The sequence below is a fragment of the Aquarana catesbeiana genome, linkage group LG06 (assembly GCF_042186555.1).
Source record: "Aquarana catesbeiana isolate 2022-GZ linkage group LG06, ASM4218655v1, whole genome shotgun sequence".
Classification (NCBI taxonomy): domain Eukaryota; kingdom Metazoa; phylum Chordata; class Amphibia; order Anura; family Ranidae; genus Aquarana; species Aquarana catesbeiana.
Genome location: NC_133329.1, coordinates 94,032,066 through 94,046,797, shown reverse-complemented (window position 1 = coordinate 94,046,797; position 14,732 = coordinate 94,032,066). Strand labels below are relative to the sequence as shown.

The following is a 14,732-nucleotide window of genomic DNA, read 5'->3' as shown; positions in this document are numbered from 1 at the left end:
TGATATTTGCAAAAAAAAAAAAAAGTGCATTTTATATACGATTATATAGATAAGACCAAAATGAGGGACAAATAACGAGGAAATTGGGAAAGAGGGACTTTGTTCCAAATCAGGGAAATTCCCTTGAAATCAGGGACAGTTGGAGGCTATGCCTTCTACAGTCTATAACAGGCTTCCTCAATCCAGGTTCTGTGGAACCCTAGGGTTCCTCCAAAGGCTACTAGGGGTTCTGTGAGAAATGAGCAATATCTGCTTCTCAGATAAGTACCCACTGACACCAATAATTTTTTTTAGCTATCTGTAAGAGGGCCACTCTTCCCATTGAACACCAATTTAAGGAGCATTGTTCCCATTGACCACAAATGTAAAGGGACATTCTTTCCACTGACTACCAATGTAAGGAGCATTCTTTCCACTGTCCTCCAATGCAAGGAGCATTCCTCCCATTGACCACCAATGTAAGAAGAATTCCTCCCATTGACCACCAATGTAGGAAGCATTCTTCTCACTGACCTCCAATGTAAGGAGCATTCTTCTCACTGACCTCCAATGTAAGGAGCATTCTACCCAATGACTACAAATGTAATGGGCATTCCTCCCACTGACCACCAATGTAAGGAGCATTCTTCTCACTGACCACCACACTAAAGTGGCATGAGCTGTTAATATAATATTTACTGGCAGAGGTTTCCTGAGACCTGAAAGTTAAGGGTTCCTCTGTGTTAAAAAAAAGGTTTAGAAAGTGTGATTTATAAACTTCACTCAAGCCTCCAGAATGTTTTTGAGTGCAATGATACCTCCATTGCGGTCTACCACACCAAATGTGCCATTGTCACAGTCCGATAGGTGGAATATAACCAGACAGACCACCAACTGCTACACTGCTGTAGCTTGTTAATGCAGATCACAGGCTTGTTCTGTAGTATGATTCCAAATGGGGCTCTTGCAAAACTAGTAACATTTAAAAAAAAAATGTATATATTAATCTATATATACATTTTACTAATAAACATCTGTTTGCTAGGTACCATCTAATTAACCCCTTCCTCCTTGCCCTCATCTTCTTAGAAAGCTTTTTTCCATTTTATTTTTACCATGGTTATGTAAACCATTGCAATACATCTTGCAATATTAGGCAGCCCGATGTGACAGGTACGTCCTCCACCCCTCTCGCTCTGCGCCGTGGGATGTACGCCTCCAACCAGCACTAATTATCCCTTTGCAGATGATGCAGGCATTGTTTTAGCCTTTGCATTGTTTCTTGTCAGGTTGCTGCCTGCCTGTTCACAGCCTCTGCTCTATTTCTATGTCAGCTCAGCCGTTTAATAGAAAAACAGAGAAAACAGAGCAGCCGACACTACTGTCCTCTGCAACAGCAAAGATCCACTCGATCATTCCTAAATTTGTACAAAATAGTTAAAGTACTGTAGATCTAAACCAAATCAGTAAAATCTTATAAAAGCTTAAAAATGTTAATTTAATAGTAAAAGTAATTTACAATCTATGTATATAAACCTGCAACTTTTAGGCTGGCCATAAATTATGCAATTTTTCTTGTACCATTTTCCTTTAGATTTACCAAAACCATATAATATGAGGTCAAACCTAAATACCTTCAGCTTGTATGCAATCAGGCGTGCCCTTGCGCCATATAGTTGAAGGTAAATCTTAGACCCCTTTCACACTGAGGCACTTTCACGCTAAAAAAAGCACCTGAAAAGCTCATGAAAACCTATTTTCTTAAAATTAATTTATGCTTTCACAATGAGGCGGTGCGGTGGCAGGGTGGTGAAAAAACGCCCCTCTCCATTGAAATGAATGGAAAGCAATTCAAAAGCGCCGAAAAGATCTTCCAAAACGCCCGAAAAGCTCTTGAAAAGTGCTCAGTGTTTTTCTGGCAGTTTACAAGTGCCTCAGTGTGAAAGGGGCCTAAAGGAAATTGAACAAGAACATTGTATAATATATGGCAGCTTTAAATAATTTTTAAATAATCTATTCTAATTCTATTCTATCTAATAATTCCAAAAATCTGGTTTTGCCATGAAGTCCTTGTTCGGATCCATCCTGTTTTAGGGGGGCAACTGCCTACCAACTTTTATCTTGCATTGTCATTCTTACACATGTAATCTTGTTTGAAAATATGAACAGCAACACACATCACCCAGACATCATCCACTATTGGGTCTAGAGCAGTGGTCTCCAAAACTGTGGCCCAGGGGCCAGATGCGGCCCTTTGCCTGCCTTTATCCAGCCCTTGAGGCACTATTCCTTCCAACGACGACGGGACATTGTTATTCCGACTGATATCAACAATGGGGCACTATTCCTCTCACTGACACCTATAGATGAGGCACTATTTCTCCCCTAATACCAAAGATGGGGCATTGTTTTCTCCCACTGATGTCAGAACATTTTTACTTCCGCTGGCCACACTCTGGCCCCCATAAAGGACAGTAAACTTAGCCCTTTGTTTGGAACGTTTTGGAGATCCATGGTCTAGAGCAGTGTTTCTCAACTCCAGGCCTCAAGGCGCCCCAACAGGTCATGTTTTCAGGATTTCCCTCAGATGAAACGGCTGTGGTAGTTACTAAGGCAGTGAAACTGATCAAATCACCCAAGCAAAATAATGGAAAGCCTGAAAACATGACCTGTTGGGGCGCCTTGAGGACTGGAGTTGAGAAACACTGGTCTAGAGCAACAATGTTCAGATAACACTGGAATGAGTGCAAATATTACCCAGATAGCAGGCAATTGAGCTGCAAGCTTGAAAATGACTTGCTAAGCTATTGCTAGACTTGCCAGGATTTACATAGTTACATAGTTACATAGTAGGTGAGGTTGAAAAAAGACACAAGTCCATCAAGTCCAACCTGTGTGTGTGATTATGTGTCAGTATTACATTGTATATCCCTGTATGTTGTGGTCATTCAGGTGCTTATCTAATAGTTTCTTGAAGCTATCAATGCTCCCCGCTGAGACCACCGCCTGTGGAAGGGAATTCCACATCCTTGCCGCTCTTACAGTAAAGAACCCTCTACGTAGTTTAAGGTTAAACCTCTTTTCTTCTAATTTTAATGAGTGGCCACGAGTCTTGTTAAACTCTCTTCTGCGAAAAAGTTTTAACCCTATTGTGGGGTCACCAGTCCGGTATTTGTAAATTGAAATCATATCCCCTCTCAAGCGTCTCTTCTCCAGAGAGAATAAGTTCAGTGCTCGCAACCAGATTCACAAGTCTGTTGCACAATTGCAGCAAGTCTGCATTGCATGACTCCAGATCAACTTTCTTTGTAAACATTCTGCATGTCTGCTGCAAGTTCTGGTTCAGTTATGTTGTGCAATAGTCATCCCACCACAGGGGGTCGCTGTGGCTGAATTTTCATATTTTCTCCCTGCTGTAGACTTGCAGAGCTCTTGCTGTAGACTCACCACTGGAACTTTGCTCTTGCTAGAGACTTGCCACGCAAATTTGCTATAAATTGTGTCAACTAGAACTTGTGCTTTAAGTGCTCTGCAAATGTACAACTTGGCAGTGAAAATGTGCAGCAAGTTAACAAGACTTACAATTCAACGCTGCCAGAGATTTGTGGCAAGTTATCCTTGCTATCTGGGTAAGATCTGCTTAAAAAAAATATATCTCTAAACCCAATAAAATCAAAATATAATCATGTGGTTTGATTTTGTACATGATAGTGTTACTTTAACTGTGCTTGGATCTCCACATCTGTGCTTGTCACATGTTGTAATTAAAATGATACAGAGCAGAAGGTCTAATTAAGCCGTCCAGCACCATCTAATTAATCCCAGAAAATTAAATCTTCTACAATCCAGTGTTTAATGTGTCTGCAAGATCTAAAGATGCACTGCCAGGTCTTATTAAATTGTGCTCTAAAGGAATGCATGTTGACAATAAATAGAGAGAGAGAGAGAGAGAGAGAGAGAGAGAGAGAGAGAGAGAGATAGATAAAAAAAGAGAAAGAGGGAGAGAAAGAGAGAGAGAGGTATGAAAAGGAGAGGGAGGGAGAGAGGGAGCGTAAAGATTCTATTTTATGAGTGGAAGGCCAAGCCTTGCATTCCTGCCACCTTAGGTCCATGTGAGCTAAAATACCCATTCAAAGAGACATTTTTATCCCCAATCATGATTTATTATTACTGTTGTGAAAACTCAACCCAGAATGTATTATTACATTTTATTGCTTAATTTCCTGGCATCCAGCATCATCTAGCTCTTTCCTTCCCAGCCTGACTGTCGCTGGCGCGTCCCTTTCATTCCTTGGATTTAAAAAAGAATTCTAGGTTTCCTAACACTTCAAATAATTTGTTTGGGCCACCCTGGACCAAAAAAATTATTTGCATACCAAAATGACCTGGCTGCTTCTTAGGCTTGTGCTAAGTACAATATCGGTGTTGTATTCTGGCTGCAGTACCAGTAACTCCCCTGTGATGTCATCTGCCTGCCTTTCCACTTCAGCCAATCAGAGGAAGCCTTGTATTTATTTAGAAAATACAAGGCTTTTCCTGAATGGAGGAGATGCAGTGAGACTGACTCTCTCTATGTCCATCAGTAGAAGGAAAGTCTCTGGTACTGCTACTGGAAAACAGCTGCTTAATGTATGTAGCACAAGCTACTAAATTATCCTGAATAGCAAGTAATTGAGCTGCAAGCTTGAAAATGACTTGCTAAGCTATTACTAGACTTGCCAGGCTTCACAAGTTGGGTGCACAATTGCAGCAAGTCCGCATTGCATAACTCCAGGCAAACTTTCTTTGCAAACATTCTGCAAGCCTGCTGCAAGTTCTGGTTCAGTTACGTTGTGCAATAGTCATCCCACCACAGGGGGCACTGTGGCTGAGCTCTTGCTGTAGACTCACCACTGCAACTTTGCTCTTGCTAGAGACTTACCACGCAAATTTGCTACAAATTTGAAAAGTGTCAACTAGAACTTGTGCTTCAAGTGTACAACTTGCCAGTGAAAATATGCAGCAAGTTAACAGACTTACAATTCAACACAACCACAAATTTGTGGCAAGTTATCCTTGCTCTCTGGGATATCATACCAAAAAACTTTATATTCCAAGCGCTAAAGCCATACAGTACCTTGAAAAAGTATTCGTACCCCTTAAAATTTTCCACATTTTGTCATGTTACAACCAAAAACTTAAATGTATTTTATTGGGATTTTATGTGATAGATCAACACAAAGTGGCACATACTTGTGAAGTGGAAGGAAAATGATAAATGGTTTTCTACATTTTTTACAAATAAATATCTGAAAAGTGTGGCGTGCATTTGTAATCAGCCCCCTTTACTCTGATATCCCTAACTGAAATCTAGTGGAACCAATTGCGTTCAGAAGTCACCTAATTAGTAAATAGAGTCCACCTGTGTGTAATTTAATCCCGGTGTAAAAACAGCTGTTCTGTGAAGCCCTCAGAGGTTTGTTAGAGAACCTTAGTGAACAAACAGCATCATGAAGGCCAAGGAACACACCAGACAGGTCAGGGATAAAGTTGTGGAGAAGGTTATAGGTTATAGGTTAGGTTATAAAAAAATATTCCAAGCTTTGAACATCTCATGGAGCACTGTTCAATCCATCATCCGAAAATGGAAAAAGTATGGCACAACTGCAAACCTACCAAGACATGGCCGTCCACCTAAACTGACAGGCCAGAGAAGGAGAGCATTAATCAGAGAAGCCGCCAAGAGGCCCATGGTAACTCTGGAGGAGCTGCAGAGATCCACAGCTCAGGTGGGAGAATCTGTCTACAGGACAACTATTAGTCGTGTTCTCCACAAATCTGGCCTTTATGGAAGAGTGGCAAGAAGAAAGCCATAAAAGGCCCTGTTTGCAGTTTGCGAGAAGCCATGTGGGGGACACAGCAAACATGTGGAAGAAGGTGCTCTGGTCAGATAAGACCAAAATATTACTTTTTGGCTTAAAAACAAAACACTATGTGTGGGGGAAAACTAACACTGCACAACATCCTGAACACACCATCAGCATCATGTTGTGGGGATGCTTTTCTTGAGCAGGGACTTGGAAGCTGGTCAGAGTTGATGGGAAGATGGATGGAGCCAAATACAGGACAATCTTAGAAGAATCCAGTTAGAGTCTGCAAAAGACTTGAGACTGGGGCGGAGGTTCACCTTCAAGCAGGACAACGACCCTAAACATACAGCCAAAAGGTTTAGATAAAAGCATATTCATGTTAGAATGGCCCAGTCAAAGTCCAGACCTAAATCCAATTGAGAATCTGTGGCAAGACTTGAAAATTGCTGTTCACAGATGCTCTCCATCCAATCTGACAGAGCTTGAGCTATTTTGCATAGAAGAATGGGCAAAAATTTCACTCTCTAGATGTGCAAAGCTGGTAGAGACATCCCCAAAAAGACTTGCAGCTGTAATTGTAGCAAAAGGTGGTTCTGCAAAGTATTGACTCAGGGGGGCTGAATACAAATGCACCCCACACTTTTCACATATTTATTTGTAAAAAATTGTGAAAACCAATTTATCATTTTCCTTCCAGTTCCCAATTATGTGCCACTTTGTGTTGGTCTATCACATAAAATCCCAATAAAATACATTTACGTTTTTAGTTGTAACATGACAAAATGTGGAAAATTTCAAGGGGTATGAATACTTCTTCAAGGCGCTGTACTTCCATCTGGCTCCGTGGGTGAAAGAACTATAGATAGCCCCAGGCAGCTGTGGAAGCACTAGGAGTAGTAGCCAACCAGATCAATGAACACATACACAGAGCTCAGGACCTCTAATTAAAATTGTGGTAAAAACCATAATTTCCATTAGAGGTCAGGAGCGTTGTGTATGTGTTCTTTGATCTGGTTGGCTACTTTATATTATAGACTGAGCAGCAGCCAGTCTTTTCCGGCTGCAAATAAGATGATTAGTCCAAGGTGGACCAATCCCTCAATCTGGTATGCAAATAATTTGATTGGTCCAAGGTGGACCAATCCACCAATCTGGTATGCAAATAATTTGATTGGTCCAAGGTGGACCAATCCACCAATCTGGTATGCAAATAATTTGATTGGTCCAAGGTGGCCCAATCCACCAATCTGGTATGCAAATAATTTGATTGGTCCAAGGTGGACCAATCCACCAATCTGGTATGCAAATAATTTGATTGGTCCAAGGTGGCCCAATCCACCAATCTAAATGCAAATAATTTGATTGGTCCAAAGTGGCTCAAACGAATTATTTAAAGTGTCAGAAAACCTGGAATTCTCTTTCCAGTTCTTTCAGCCATGAAGCTCAGCTTCACATGTGAGTGTTACCTAGGGCAGTTTGCATGTCCTCCAGACTGACATCCACCCATCACAGCTTTTGATATTTGCATAACTCCTCCCAAGAGCCAGCCCAGTGCTTGCATCAGGGCAGAGGGATCTTGAGAGGAGCACTGAGGCAGGGGGCTGTTCTGTTTTCAGGAAACTATGTACAGCACCCTGCTGGCTCCTCCCACTAGCCATGGTCTGCCTGCGTTGTATAGAGAAGCGTAGAGGCAAGAGAAAATTGGGTCATTTGATTTAAAATATAGTATATATTGGAAATGGAGAGGATTTATTTAAAAATGTCATTGACATGTTGATGATGGGGGGGGGGGAGAAAGGTATAGTTTATTAACAAAAAAGGATAATTTACCGCTCTCTACGACTCCTGGGCAGTCCACCTTCCTCCACGACTGAGTCTTTCCCCAGCTTGGATAAATTCATCTTTGTTTCTAATGTCACTTGCAAGGATCCTCTGTAGGAAACTTCCATATCCATCCACAAACCTGAGGACACATTGACATAGAGAGGGCGGGTACAGTAATGAATAGCAATGAGAGGTTTGAAAGCTAAGAGACTCAGCAAATCTGCATAGAGCGACTTTTCTTCCATTCTCCTGAATATATGTATGAGATTTGTCCAGTCTGCTGAGAATCATACAGTTTATGAATTACAAATGGCTACATTCTGAAATTGTGTGATTCTTCATTATCAGAAGTGTGAAGGGTGCCTTAGCTCCCATCACAGGACCAGGTGAGTATAAAGAAGGGGTTAAATAGGGGATCGCTTTGGGTATTTAAGGAAAAATAACATGTTTACCATGTATAAAATATATGTTAATGATTAGCTGAACTGAATTTATTCTGTCTCAAGAAGAGGAGATTAAGGGGGGATATGATCAACATGTACAAATACATTAGGGGTCCATATAGTGAACTTGGTGTTGAGTTATTCACTTTCAGGTCATTACAGAGAACAAGGGTGCACTCTTTACGTCTGGAGGAAAAGCAAATATGGAAAGGCTTCTCCACAGTAAGAGCTGTGAAAATGGGGAATGGACTCCCTCAAGAGTTGGTTCTGTGCAGCTCAGTAGGTTGTTTAAAAAAAAAACTGGATTATTTCCTAAATGTACATAATATAACTGGATACTCACATTTATAGGTAAAGTTGATCCAGGGAATATCCGATTCTTTTACCACACTGGAGCAAATTGGATCATGGATCAACAGTTTTTTCCATGTTGGTTGAACCGGATAGACTTGAGTCTTTTTTCAACCAGATGTAACTATGTATAGTATATTACAGTATATACATACTATATTTGTATTATACTGTATGTATATAATGTATATGTGATTTCAGCTTTCATTAAAATAATACCCGATGATCATGGCCCTTGTTCATATTGGGATAATGCTCAGATACCCCTCAAAACCATCAGATACATGCAAAAGGCTGCCGATTCTGTGGATTATTAGTTACATTAAGAGTGTTATATATATATGTAAAATCCACAGTTCACTACAAAGCAGTAAAGGCTTCTGTTAATATTTACAATCCACAAAAAAGCAGAAAAGAACATACAATTTATGATTGCCTAACACTCTTTATGTAACTAATGATTGTTATATTCACGTTCTAGAATTCTCAAAACCCTCTACTTCCCTGAGGAAGGACTATAAGTTTGAAACATGTTGGGTTTCATCATATCAATTCACAAGGGCTGAACTTAATCCACAGAATCGGCAGCCTTTTGCATGTATCTGATGGTTTTGAGGGGTATCTGAGCATTATCCTAATATGATGTTTAACACTCTTTATATAACTAATGATTGTCACATTTTCGTTCTGGAAGTCTGAAAACCCACTACTACCCCTGAGGAAGAACTATATGTTCGAAACATGTTGCGTTTCATCATATCAATTCACAAGGGCTGAACATGGCCCACAGAATCAGCAGCCATTTTGAGGGATATCTGAGCATTATCCTAATATGATGTTTACTTATATATCATGTTTTTATGCAATGTAACTTTATAGGATAAAATGTATTTTCAAGGACCCAGTTTCACATGTAGTTCTGCCTCCACAGTCCATGAGGGGTTTTTGGTGCACAGTGTTTTTGGTATAGCTGCTGGAAGGAGGCATCAGCAGGATGGATTAGGTCAGTTCAGGGCTTTTTTTCTCAAACAATAGGTGCTGGAACTTAACCACGGGCCCCACAAAACCCCTCCCCCTACACACACCCTCCAAATCACATCAAATAGTGGGTGTGTTCAGTCAAATTTCATGAAAACAGTAGGAGGGTCTTAAAGGGGCATGAAATACCAGGATTGCATTACATACAGAGTGCAGAGCTGTCACTTGTAAACACAGAAACCAGACTTCTGTGTTTACAAGTGATTGTGGTGAGCAGGCACCAAAGGGTCTGAGCCAGAGGTGGTGGAACTGAGTTCCACCAAGTTCCCCCTGAAAAAAAGCCCTGGCTCAGTTCCAACTGATGTAGGCATTGCCACCCAGAGCTAAATCTCCCAAGAGTCCTTTCCCTACACAACATGGGAGCATGCCCTTGGAAGTACCAAGGACGTAGCATCAATTTTTCTGGAAAATAAATCAGTGCATGCATATGAAGAGCAGAGACGCTGTGTTGTCAGCTCAAACAGGATGTCAGGAGTTTACTGGATTATTGGGAGAATCATCAGGTATTTTCCTGTGCTTGCAGTATGTTTGAAGGGATAAAACATGGGGAAATGGGCATGTCCTACAGAGATGTACATGCTTTCTTTTTTATTTTGCCCAGAGATACACTGTTGGTTTCTCCAAGTTTTACTTTTGAAGGGTGGATCTCTTACAGCATGCTTGCTAAGAGTTAAGAGAGATGGGGTTCAATCTGTGGATTAAGGCTGGGTTCACACTGGTCCGACAAACGCTCCGACATTGGGAGCTCATGTCGCATGACGTGTGAAATTTAATGTTTCCCTATGGGAGCCGTCCTAACTGGTCCGACACAAGTCGTTCCGACTTTAGAAATGCTCCCTGTACTACTTTGGTCCGACTTTGATCCTACTTCAGTCTATTGACTATCATTGAAGTCGGATCAAAGTCGGATTGCCGTCTTGCATGATCCGACTTTGGCACGCGACTTGTGCTCAGATGTTCTTGAGGGGGAACTCCGCGCCAAATTTTAAATAAAAAACCGGCATGGGTTCCCCCTCCAAGAGCATACCAGGCCCTTGGGTCTGGTATGGACCTTGAGGGGAACCCCCTACGCCGATAAAAACGGCGTGGGGGTCCCCCCCAATCCATACCAGACCCTTATCCGAGCACGCAGCCCGGCCGGACAGGAATGGGGGTGGGGACGAGCGAGCGCCCCCCCCCCTCCTGAGCCGTACCAGGCCGCATGCCCTCAACATGGGGGGTTGGTGCTTTGGGGGAGGGGGCGCGCTGCGGCCCCCCCACCCCAAAGCACCTTGTCCCCATGTTGATGAGGACAAGGGCCTCTTCCCGACAACCCTGGCCGTTGGTTGTCGGGGTCTGCGGGCGGGGGGCTTATCGGAATCCGGGAGCCCCCTTTAATAAGGGAGCCCCCAGATCCCGGCCCCCCACCCTATGTGAATGAGTATGGGGTACAGCGTACCCCTACCCATTCACCTAGGAAAAAAGCGTCAATTTAAAAAAAAAACACTACACAGATTTTTAAAGCATTTTATTAGACAGCTCCGGGGGTCTTCTTCCGACTTCGGGGGTCTCTCCGGTTCTTCTCCACGCTCTCCGGATCTTCTGCCGGGCTCCTCCGCTCTCTTCTGCTCTTTTGCCGCTCTTTTGCTAAAGCGGAGGAGCCCGGTCTTCAATCTTCTGCCTTCTGCCCTCTTCTCCTGATGTTGACACGACGCTCTCTGGGGCTAGAATGCTCTCTGTGCGCTCTGCTCTGACTTATAAAGGCGGTGACCCCGCCCCCTTATGCCGTCACAGTCCCTGGGCATGCTGGGACTATGACGGCATAAGGGGGCGTGGTCATTGGGTGATGACCACGCCCCCTAAAACGTCACAGTCCCAGCATGCCCAGGGACTGTGACGGCATAAGGGGGCGGGGTCACCGCCTATATAAGTCAGAGCAGAGCGCACAGAGAGCATTCTAGCCCCAGAGAGCGTCGTGTCAACATCAGGAGAAGAGGGCAGAAGGCAGAAGATTGAAGACCGGGCTCCTCCGCTTTAGCAAAAGAGCGGCAAAAGAGCAGAAGAGAGCGGAGGAGCCCGGCAGAAGATCCGGAGAGTGTGGAGAAGAACCGGAGAGACCCCCGAAGTCGGAAGAAGACCCCCGGAGCTGTCTAATAAAATGCTTTAAAAATCTGTGTAGTGTTTTTTTTTAAATTGACACTTTTTTCCTAGGTGAATGGGTAGGGGTACGCTGTACCCCATACTCATTCACATAGGGTGGGGGGCCGGGATCTGGGGGCTCCCTTATTAAAGGGGGCTCCCGGATTCCGATAAGCCCCCCGCCCGCAGACCCCGACAACCAACGGCCAGGGTTGTCGGGAAGAGGCCCTTGTCCTCATCGACATGGGGACAAGGTGCTTTGGGGTGGGGGGGCCGCAGCGCGCCCCCCTCCCCCAAGGCACCACCCCCCATGTTGAGGGCATGCGGCCTGGTACGGTTCAGGAGGGGGGGGGGCGCTCGCTCGTCCCCACCCCCATTCCTGTCCGGCCGGGCTGCGTGCTCGGATAAGGGTCTGGTATGGATTGGGGGCGACCCCCCACGCCGTTTTTTTCGGCGTAGGGGGTTCCCCTCAAGGTCCATACCAGACCCAAGGGCCTGGTATGCCTCTGGAGGGGGAACCCATGCCGGTTTTTTATTTAAAATTTGGCGCGGAGTTCCCCCCTAAAGATTCATACCAAACACAGTGCCGGCATTGGCGGGGATCCAAGTCGGATCCCCGTTCATTGAAAGTCGGACACATGCCGGCTTCATGTCGCAGGGCAAAGTCGGATCCAAAGTAGGACGGCTGTCGTGTCGCACCAGTGTGAACCCAGCCTAAGGCCTTGAATGTAATTTGTGGTTTAGCCTGCAAAATAACATATTTCCTGGTAATGGTTTTGTTGCTGTTAACATGGAGCACATGGCGCTGCCCGCTGCCAGCAACAGCAGCTGCTCCTGACTAAGCCCTGAGATAACACAACCGTCCTGGAATTGGTGCTATTGCCAGGTGCTGATGCCACATCATATATAGAGGTACTTAAGTCAGCCGAGATACAGGATATTACCCTGGAGCAAGAAAGATTTTGTGCTGGTGACATCTAGCTGTAGATTAAAGGGAACGCTTTTTGTACTGAATTTAATAAGTCGGGGAAAAAAAATGTCAGCTAAATCTGAAATTCATCACGAGAATATTTATGATTTTCAAATTCTCTGCTCCCTCCATACTCTCTACAGTTTCAGTTAGAGAGTTAAAAACTACTGTGCTTTTAAGAGGTGGAAATTATTTATTGATTATCTGTGTCTACTGTATATTTTTACAAATTATATACGTTATAACTAGGGTTGCCATCCGTCTGGAATTCATCTGGACAGTCCGGGTTTTGAATCATGTGTCCGAGTTGCAGGTGGACTGAAACCCGGATACATTATTCAGATCAGGCTGTGGCTCCCTAAGTAACCAAAATAGACAGACAGCTGCGAGCGGCTGTCTCAGGGGCAGGTTTGGCATCACTGGAGGGGGGGGGGGCAGGAGGATGATTGCAGCAAGAGCAATTTGGCCACACCCACAGTTTGCTGCGGCACGCTATGTGCACCGCATTACTACTCTCCTTGGGCCACCCAGAGGTGTCCCAGACTGCTAAAGTGTTTGGGTTTGGCTTGAAGAAAAGGTGGCAGCCCTATGTACATCATGGGACTTATTCTCTGCACATTTGGACTTTTGTGTTTTTATTTTTGCACTACCAGATTTTATGTTTATTATTGTACATCAAGTTTATATATTCTGGACATTGGTGCTACATTATTGTTTTTTATTTATAGATTATACTCTAAATTTGGAAGACATACAACGATTCATATTAACATTTATATAAATATATGGAATAAAAAATCAAAGCTGATATTACTAATAGCTTGGGTAATATTAAAGGTTTTTTTTTTTTTATTCACTTCAATACCAGACACTTTTATCTCCTTCCTGCCCAGGCCAGTTTTCAGCTTTGAGCGCTGTTACGCTTTCAATGACAATTGCACAGTCATGCAACACTGTACCCATAAGAAATTTTTATAATTTTTTTTACACAAATAGAGCTTTCTTTTGGTGGTGTTTAACCACCACAGTTATTTTTTTCATTTTTTGCAAAACATATGAAAAAAAGATCAATATTTAAAAAAAAAAAAAAAAACACGTTTTTCTTTTTCTAAAAGGATGCACTGTACTACTCTGGGGAGGTTATCAGGATTTTTTTTACACACTATGATTGCTTATAACTTCGAATTTTACAGTTATAAGCAACCATTTTTTTCTGAAAAAAAGACTACGCATTTAGTGTTTACTATTGTGATTAGCTGTGATGGGCCACAGCTAATCACATGGTACAGATGGACTATGATTTGCCCTGTCTGCACCATGTGATACCTGTGACCAACCACAGAGCACATCACATTAGTACACATTGAAAGGCATGAATCAAAGCCTTTCATTGTGTACAACTGTTATGTGCACTGCTGTGATTGGCAACAGCGATGTGAGTAGAGAGCCTTAAAGGTAAACTTTAATGCCGCGTACACATGAGCGGACTTTACGGCAGACTTTGCCCGACGGACGGGATTTCGTCAGACAATTCGATCGTGTGTGGGCTCCAGCGGACTTTGTTTTCTCAAAAGTTGGACGGACTTAGATTTGAAACATGTTTTAAATCAATCCGTCGAAATCGAGTCCGGTCGAAAAGTCCGCTCGTCTGTATGCTAGTTCGACGGACAAAAAGCCACGCTAGGGCAGCTATTGGCTACTGGCTCTGAACTTCCTTGTTTTAGTCCGTTCGTACGTCATCACGTACGAATTCGACAGACCTACCCCCTTAGGACCTGCTGAATTTATTTGGGTCCTGCTACCACTCCCAGAGATGACCGGCCCTCTACCTGAAACTGAGTAGCCAACACACCAGAACCAGTTGAATGGGCTTTACTGAAACAGGAAAAGCCCTGGAAAGGAAGTTTGGGGCAAGGAGATTAAATATAAATGTGTGAACACATTATCAAACACTGGAACAGGCAATGTCAAATAAAAGTACAATAGTCAAAAATATCTAATGGCTTATCTATGAGTCTCAGTCCCTGAGCCATTAGCCAGTGGTGGCTTAGCCACCGTCTGCTGGCGTTGGGGCTCTATAACTCTCGATGAAGAGCTTGTTGTCCAGTGAAAGCATTTGTAATCCACAGCGTGACACGGTCTGCTTTGGCAGAAAACCTC

General features: G+C 43.3%; 1 protein-coding gene across 1 annotated transcript in view; it reads right to left on the bottom strand.

Moving 5' to 3' along the window:
- Positions 1–14,732, bottom strand: part of LOC141148742 (testis-expressed protein 2-like) — a 102,859-nt gene that overhangs the window by 15,284 nt on the left and 72,843 nt on the right. The window contains exon 8 of the mRNA XM_073636451.1: positions 7,659–7,791. Within this exon, the coding sequence (XP_073492552.1) occupies positions 7,659–7,791 (133 nt within the window). The remainder of the gene's footprint in view (positions 1–7,658; positions 7,792–14,732) is intronic.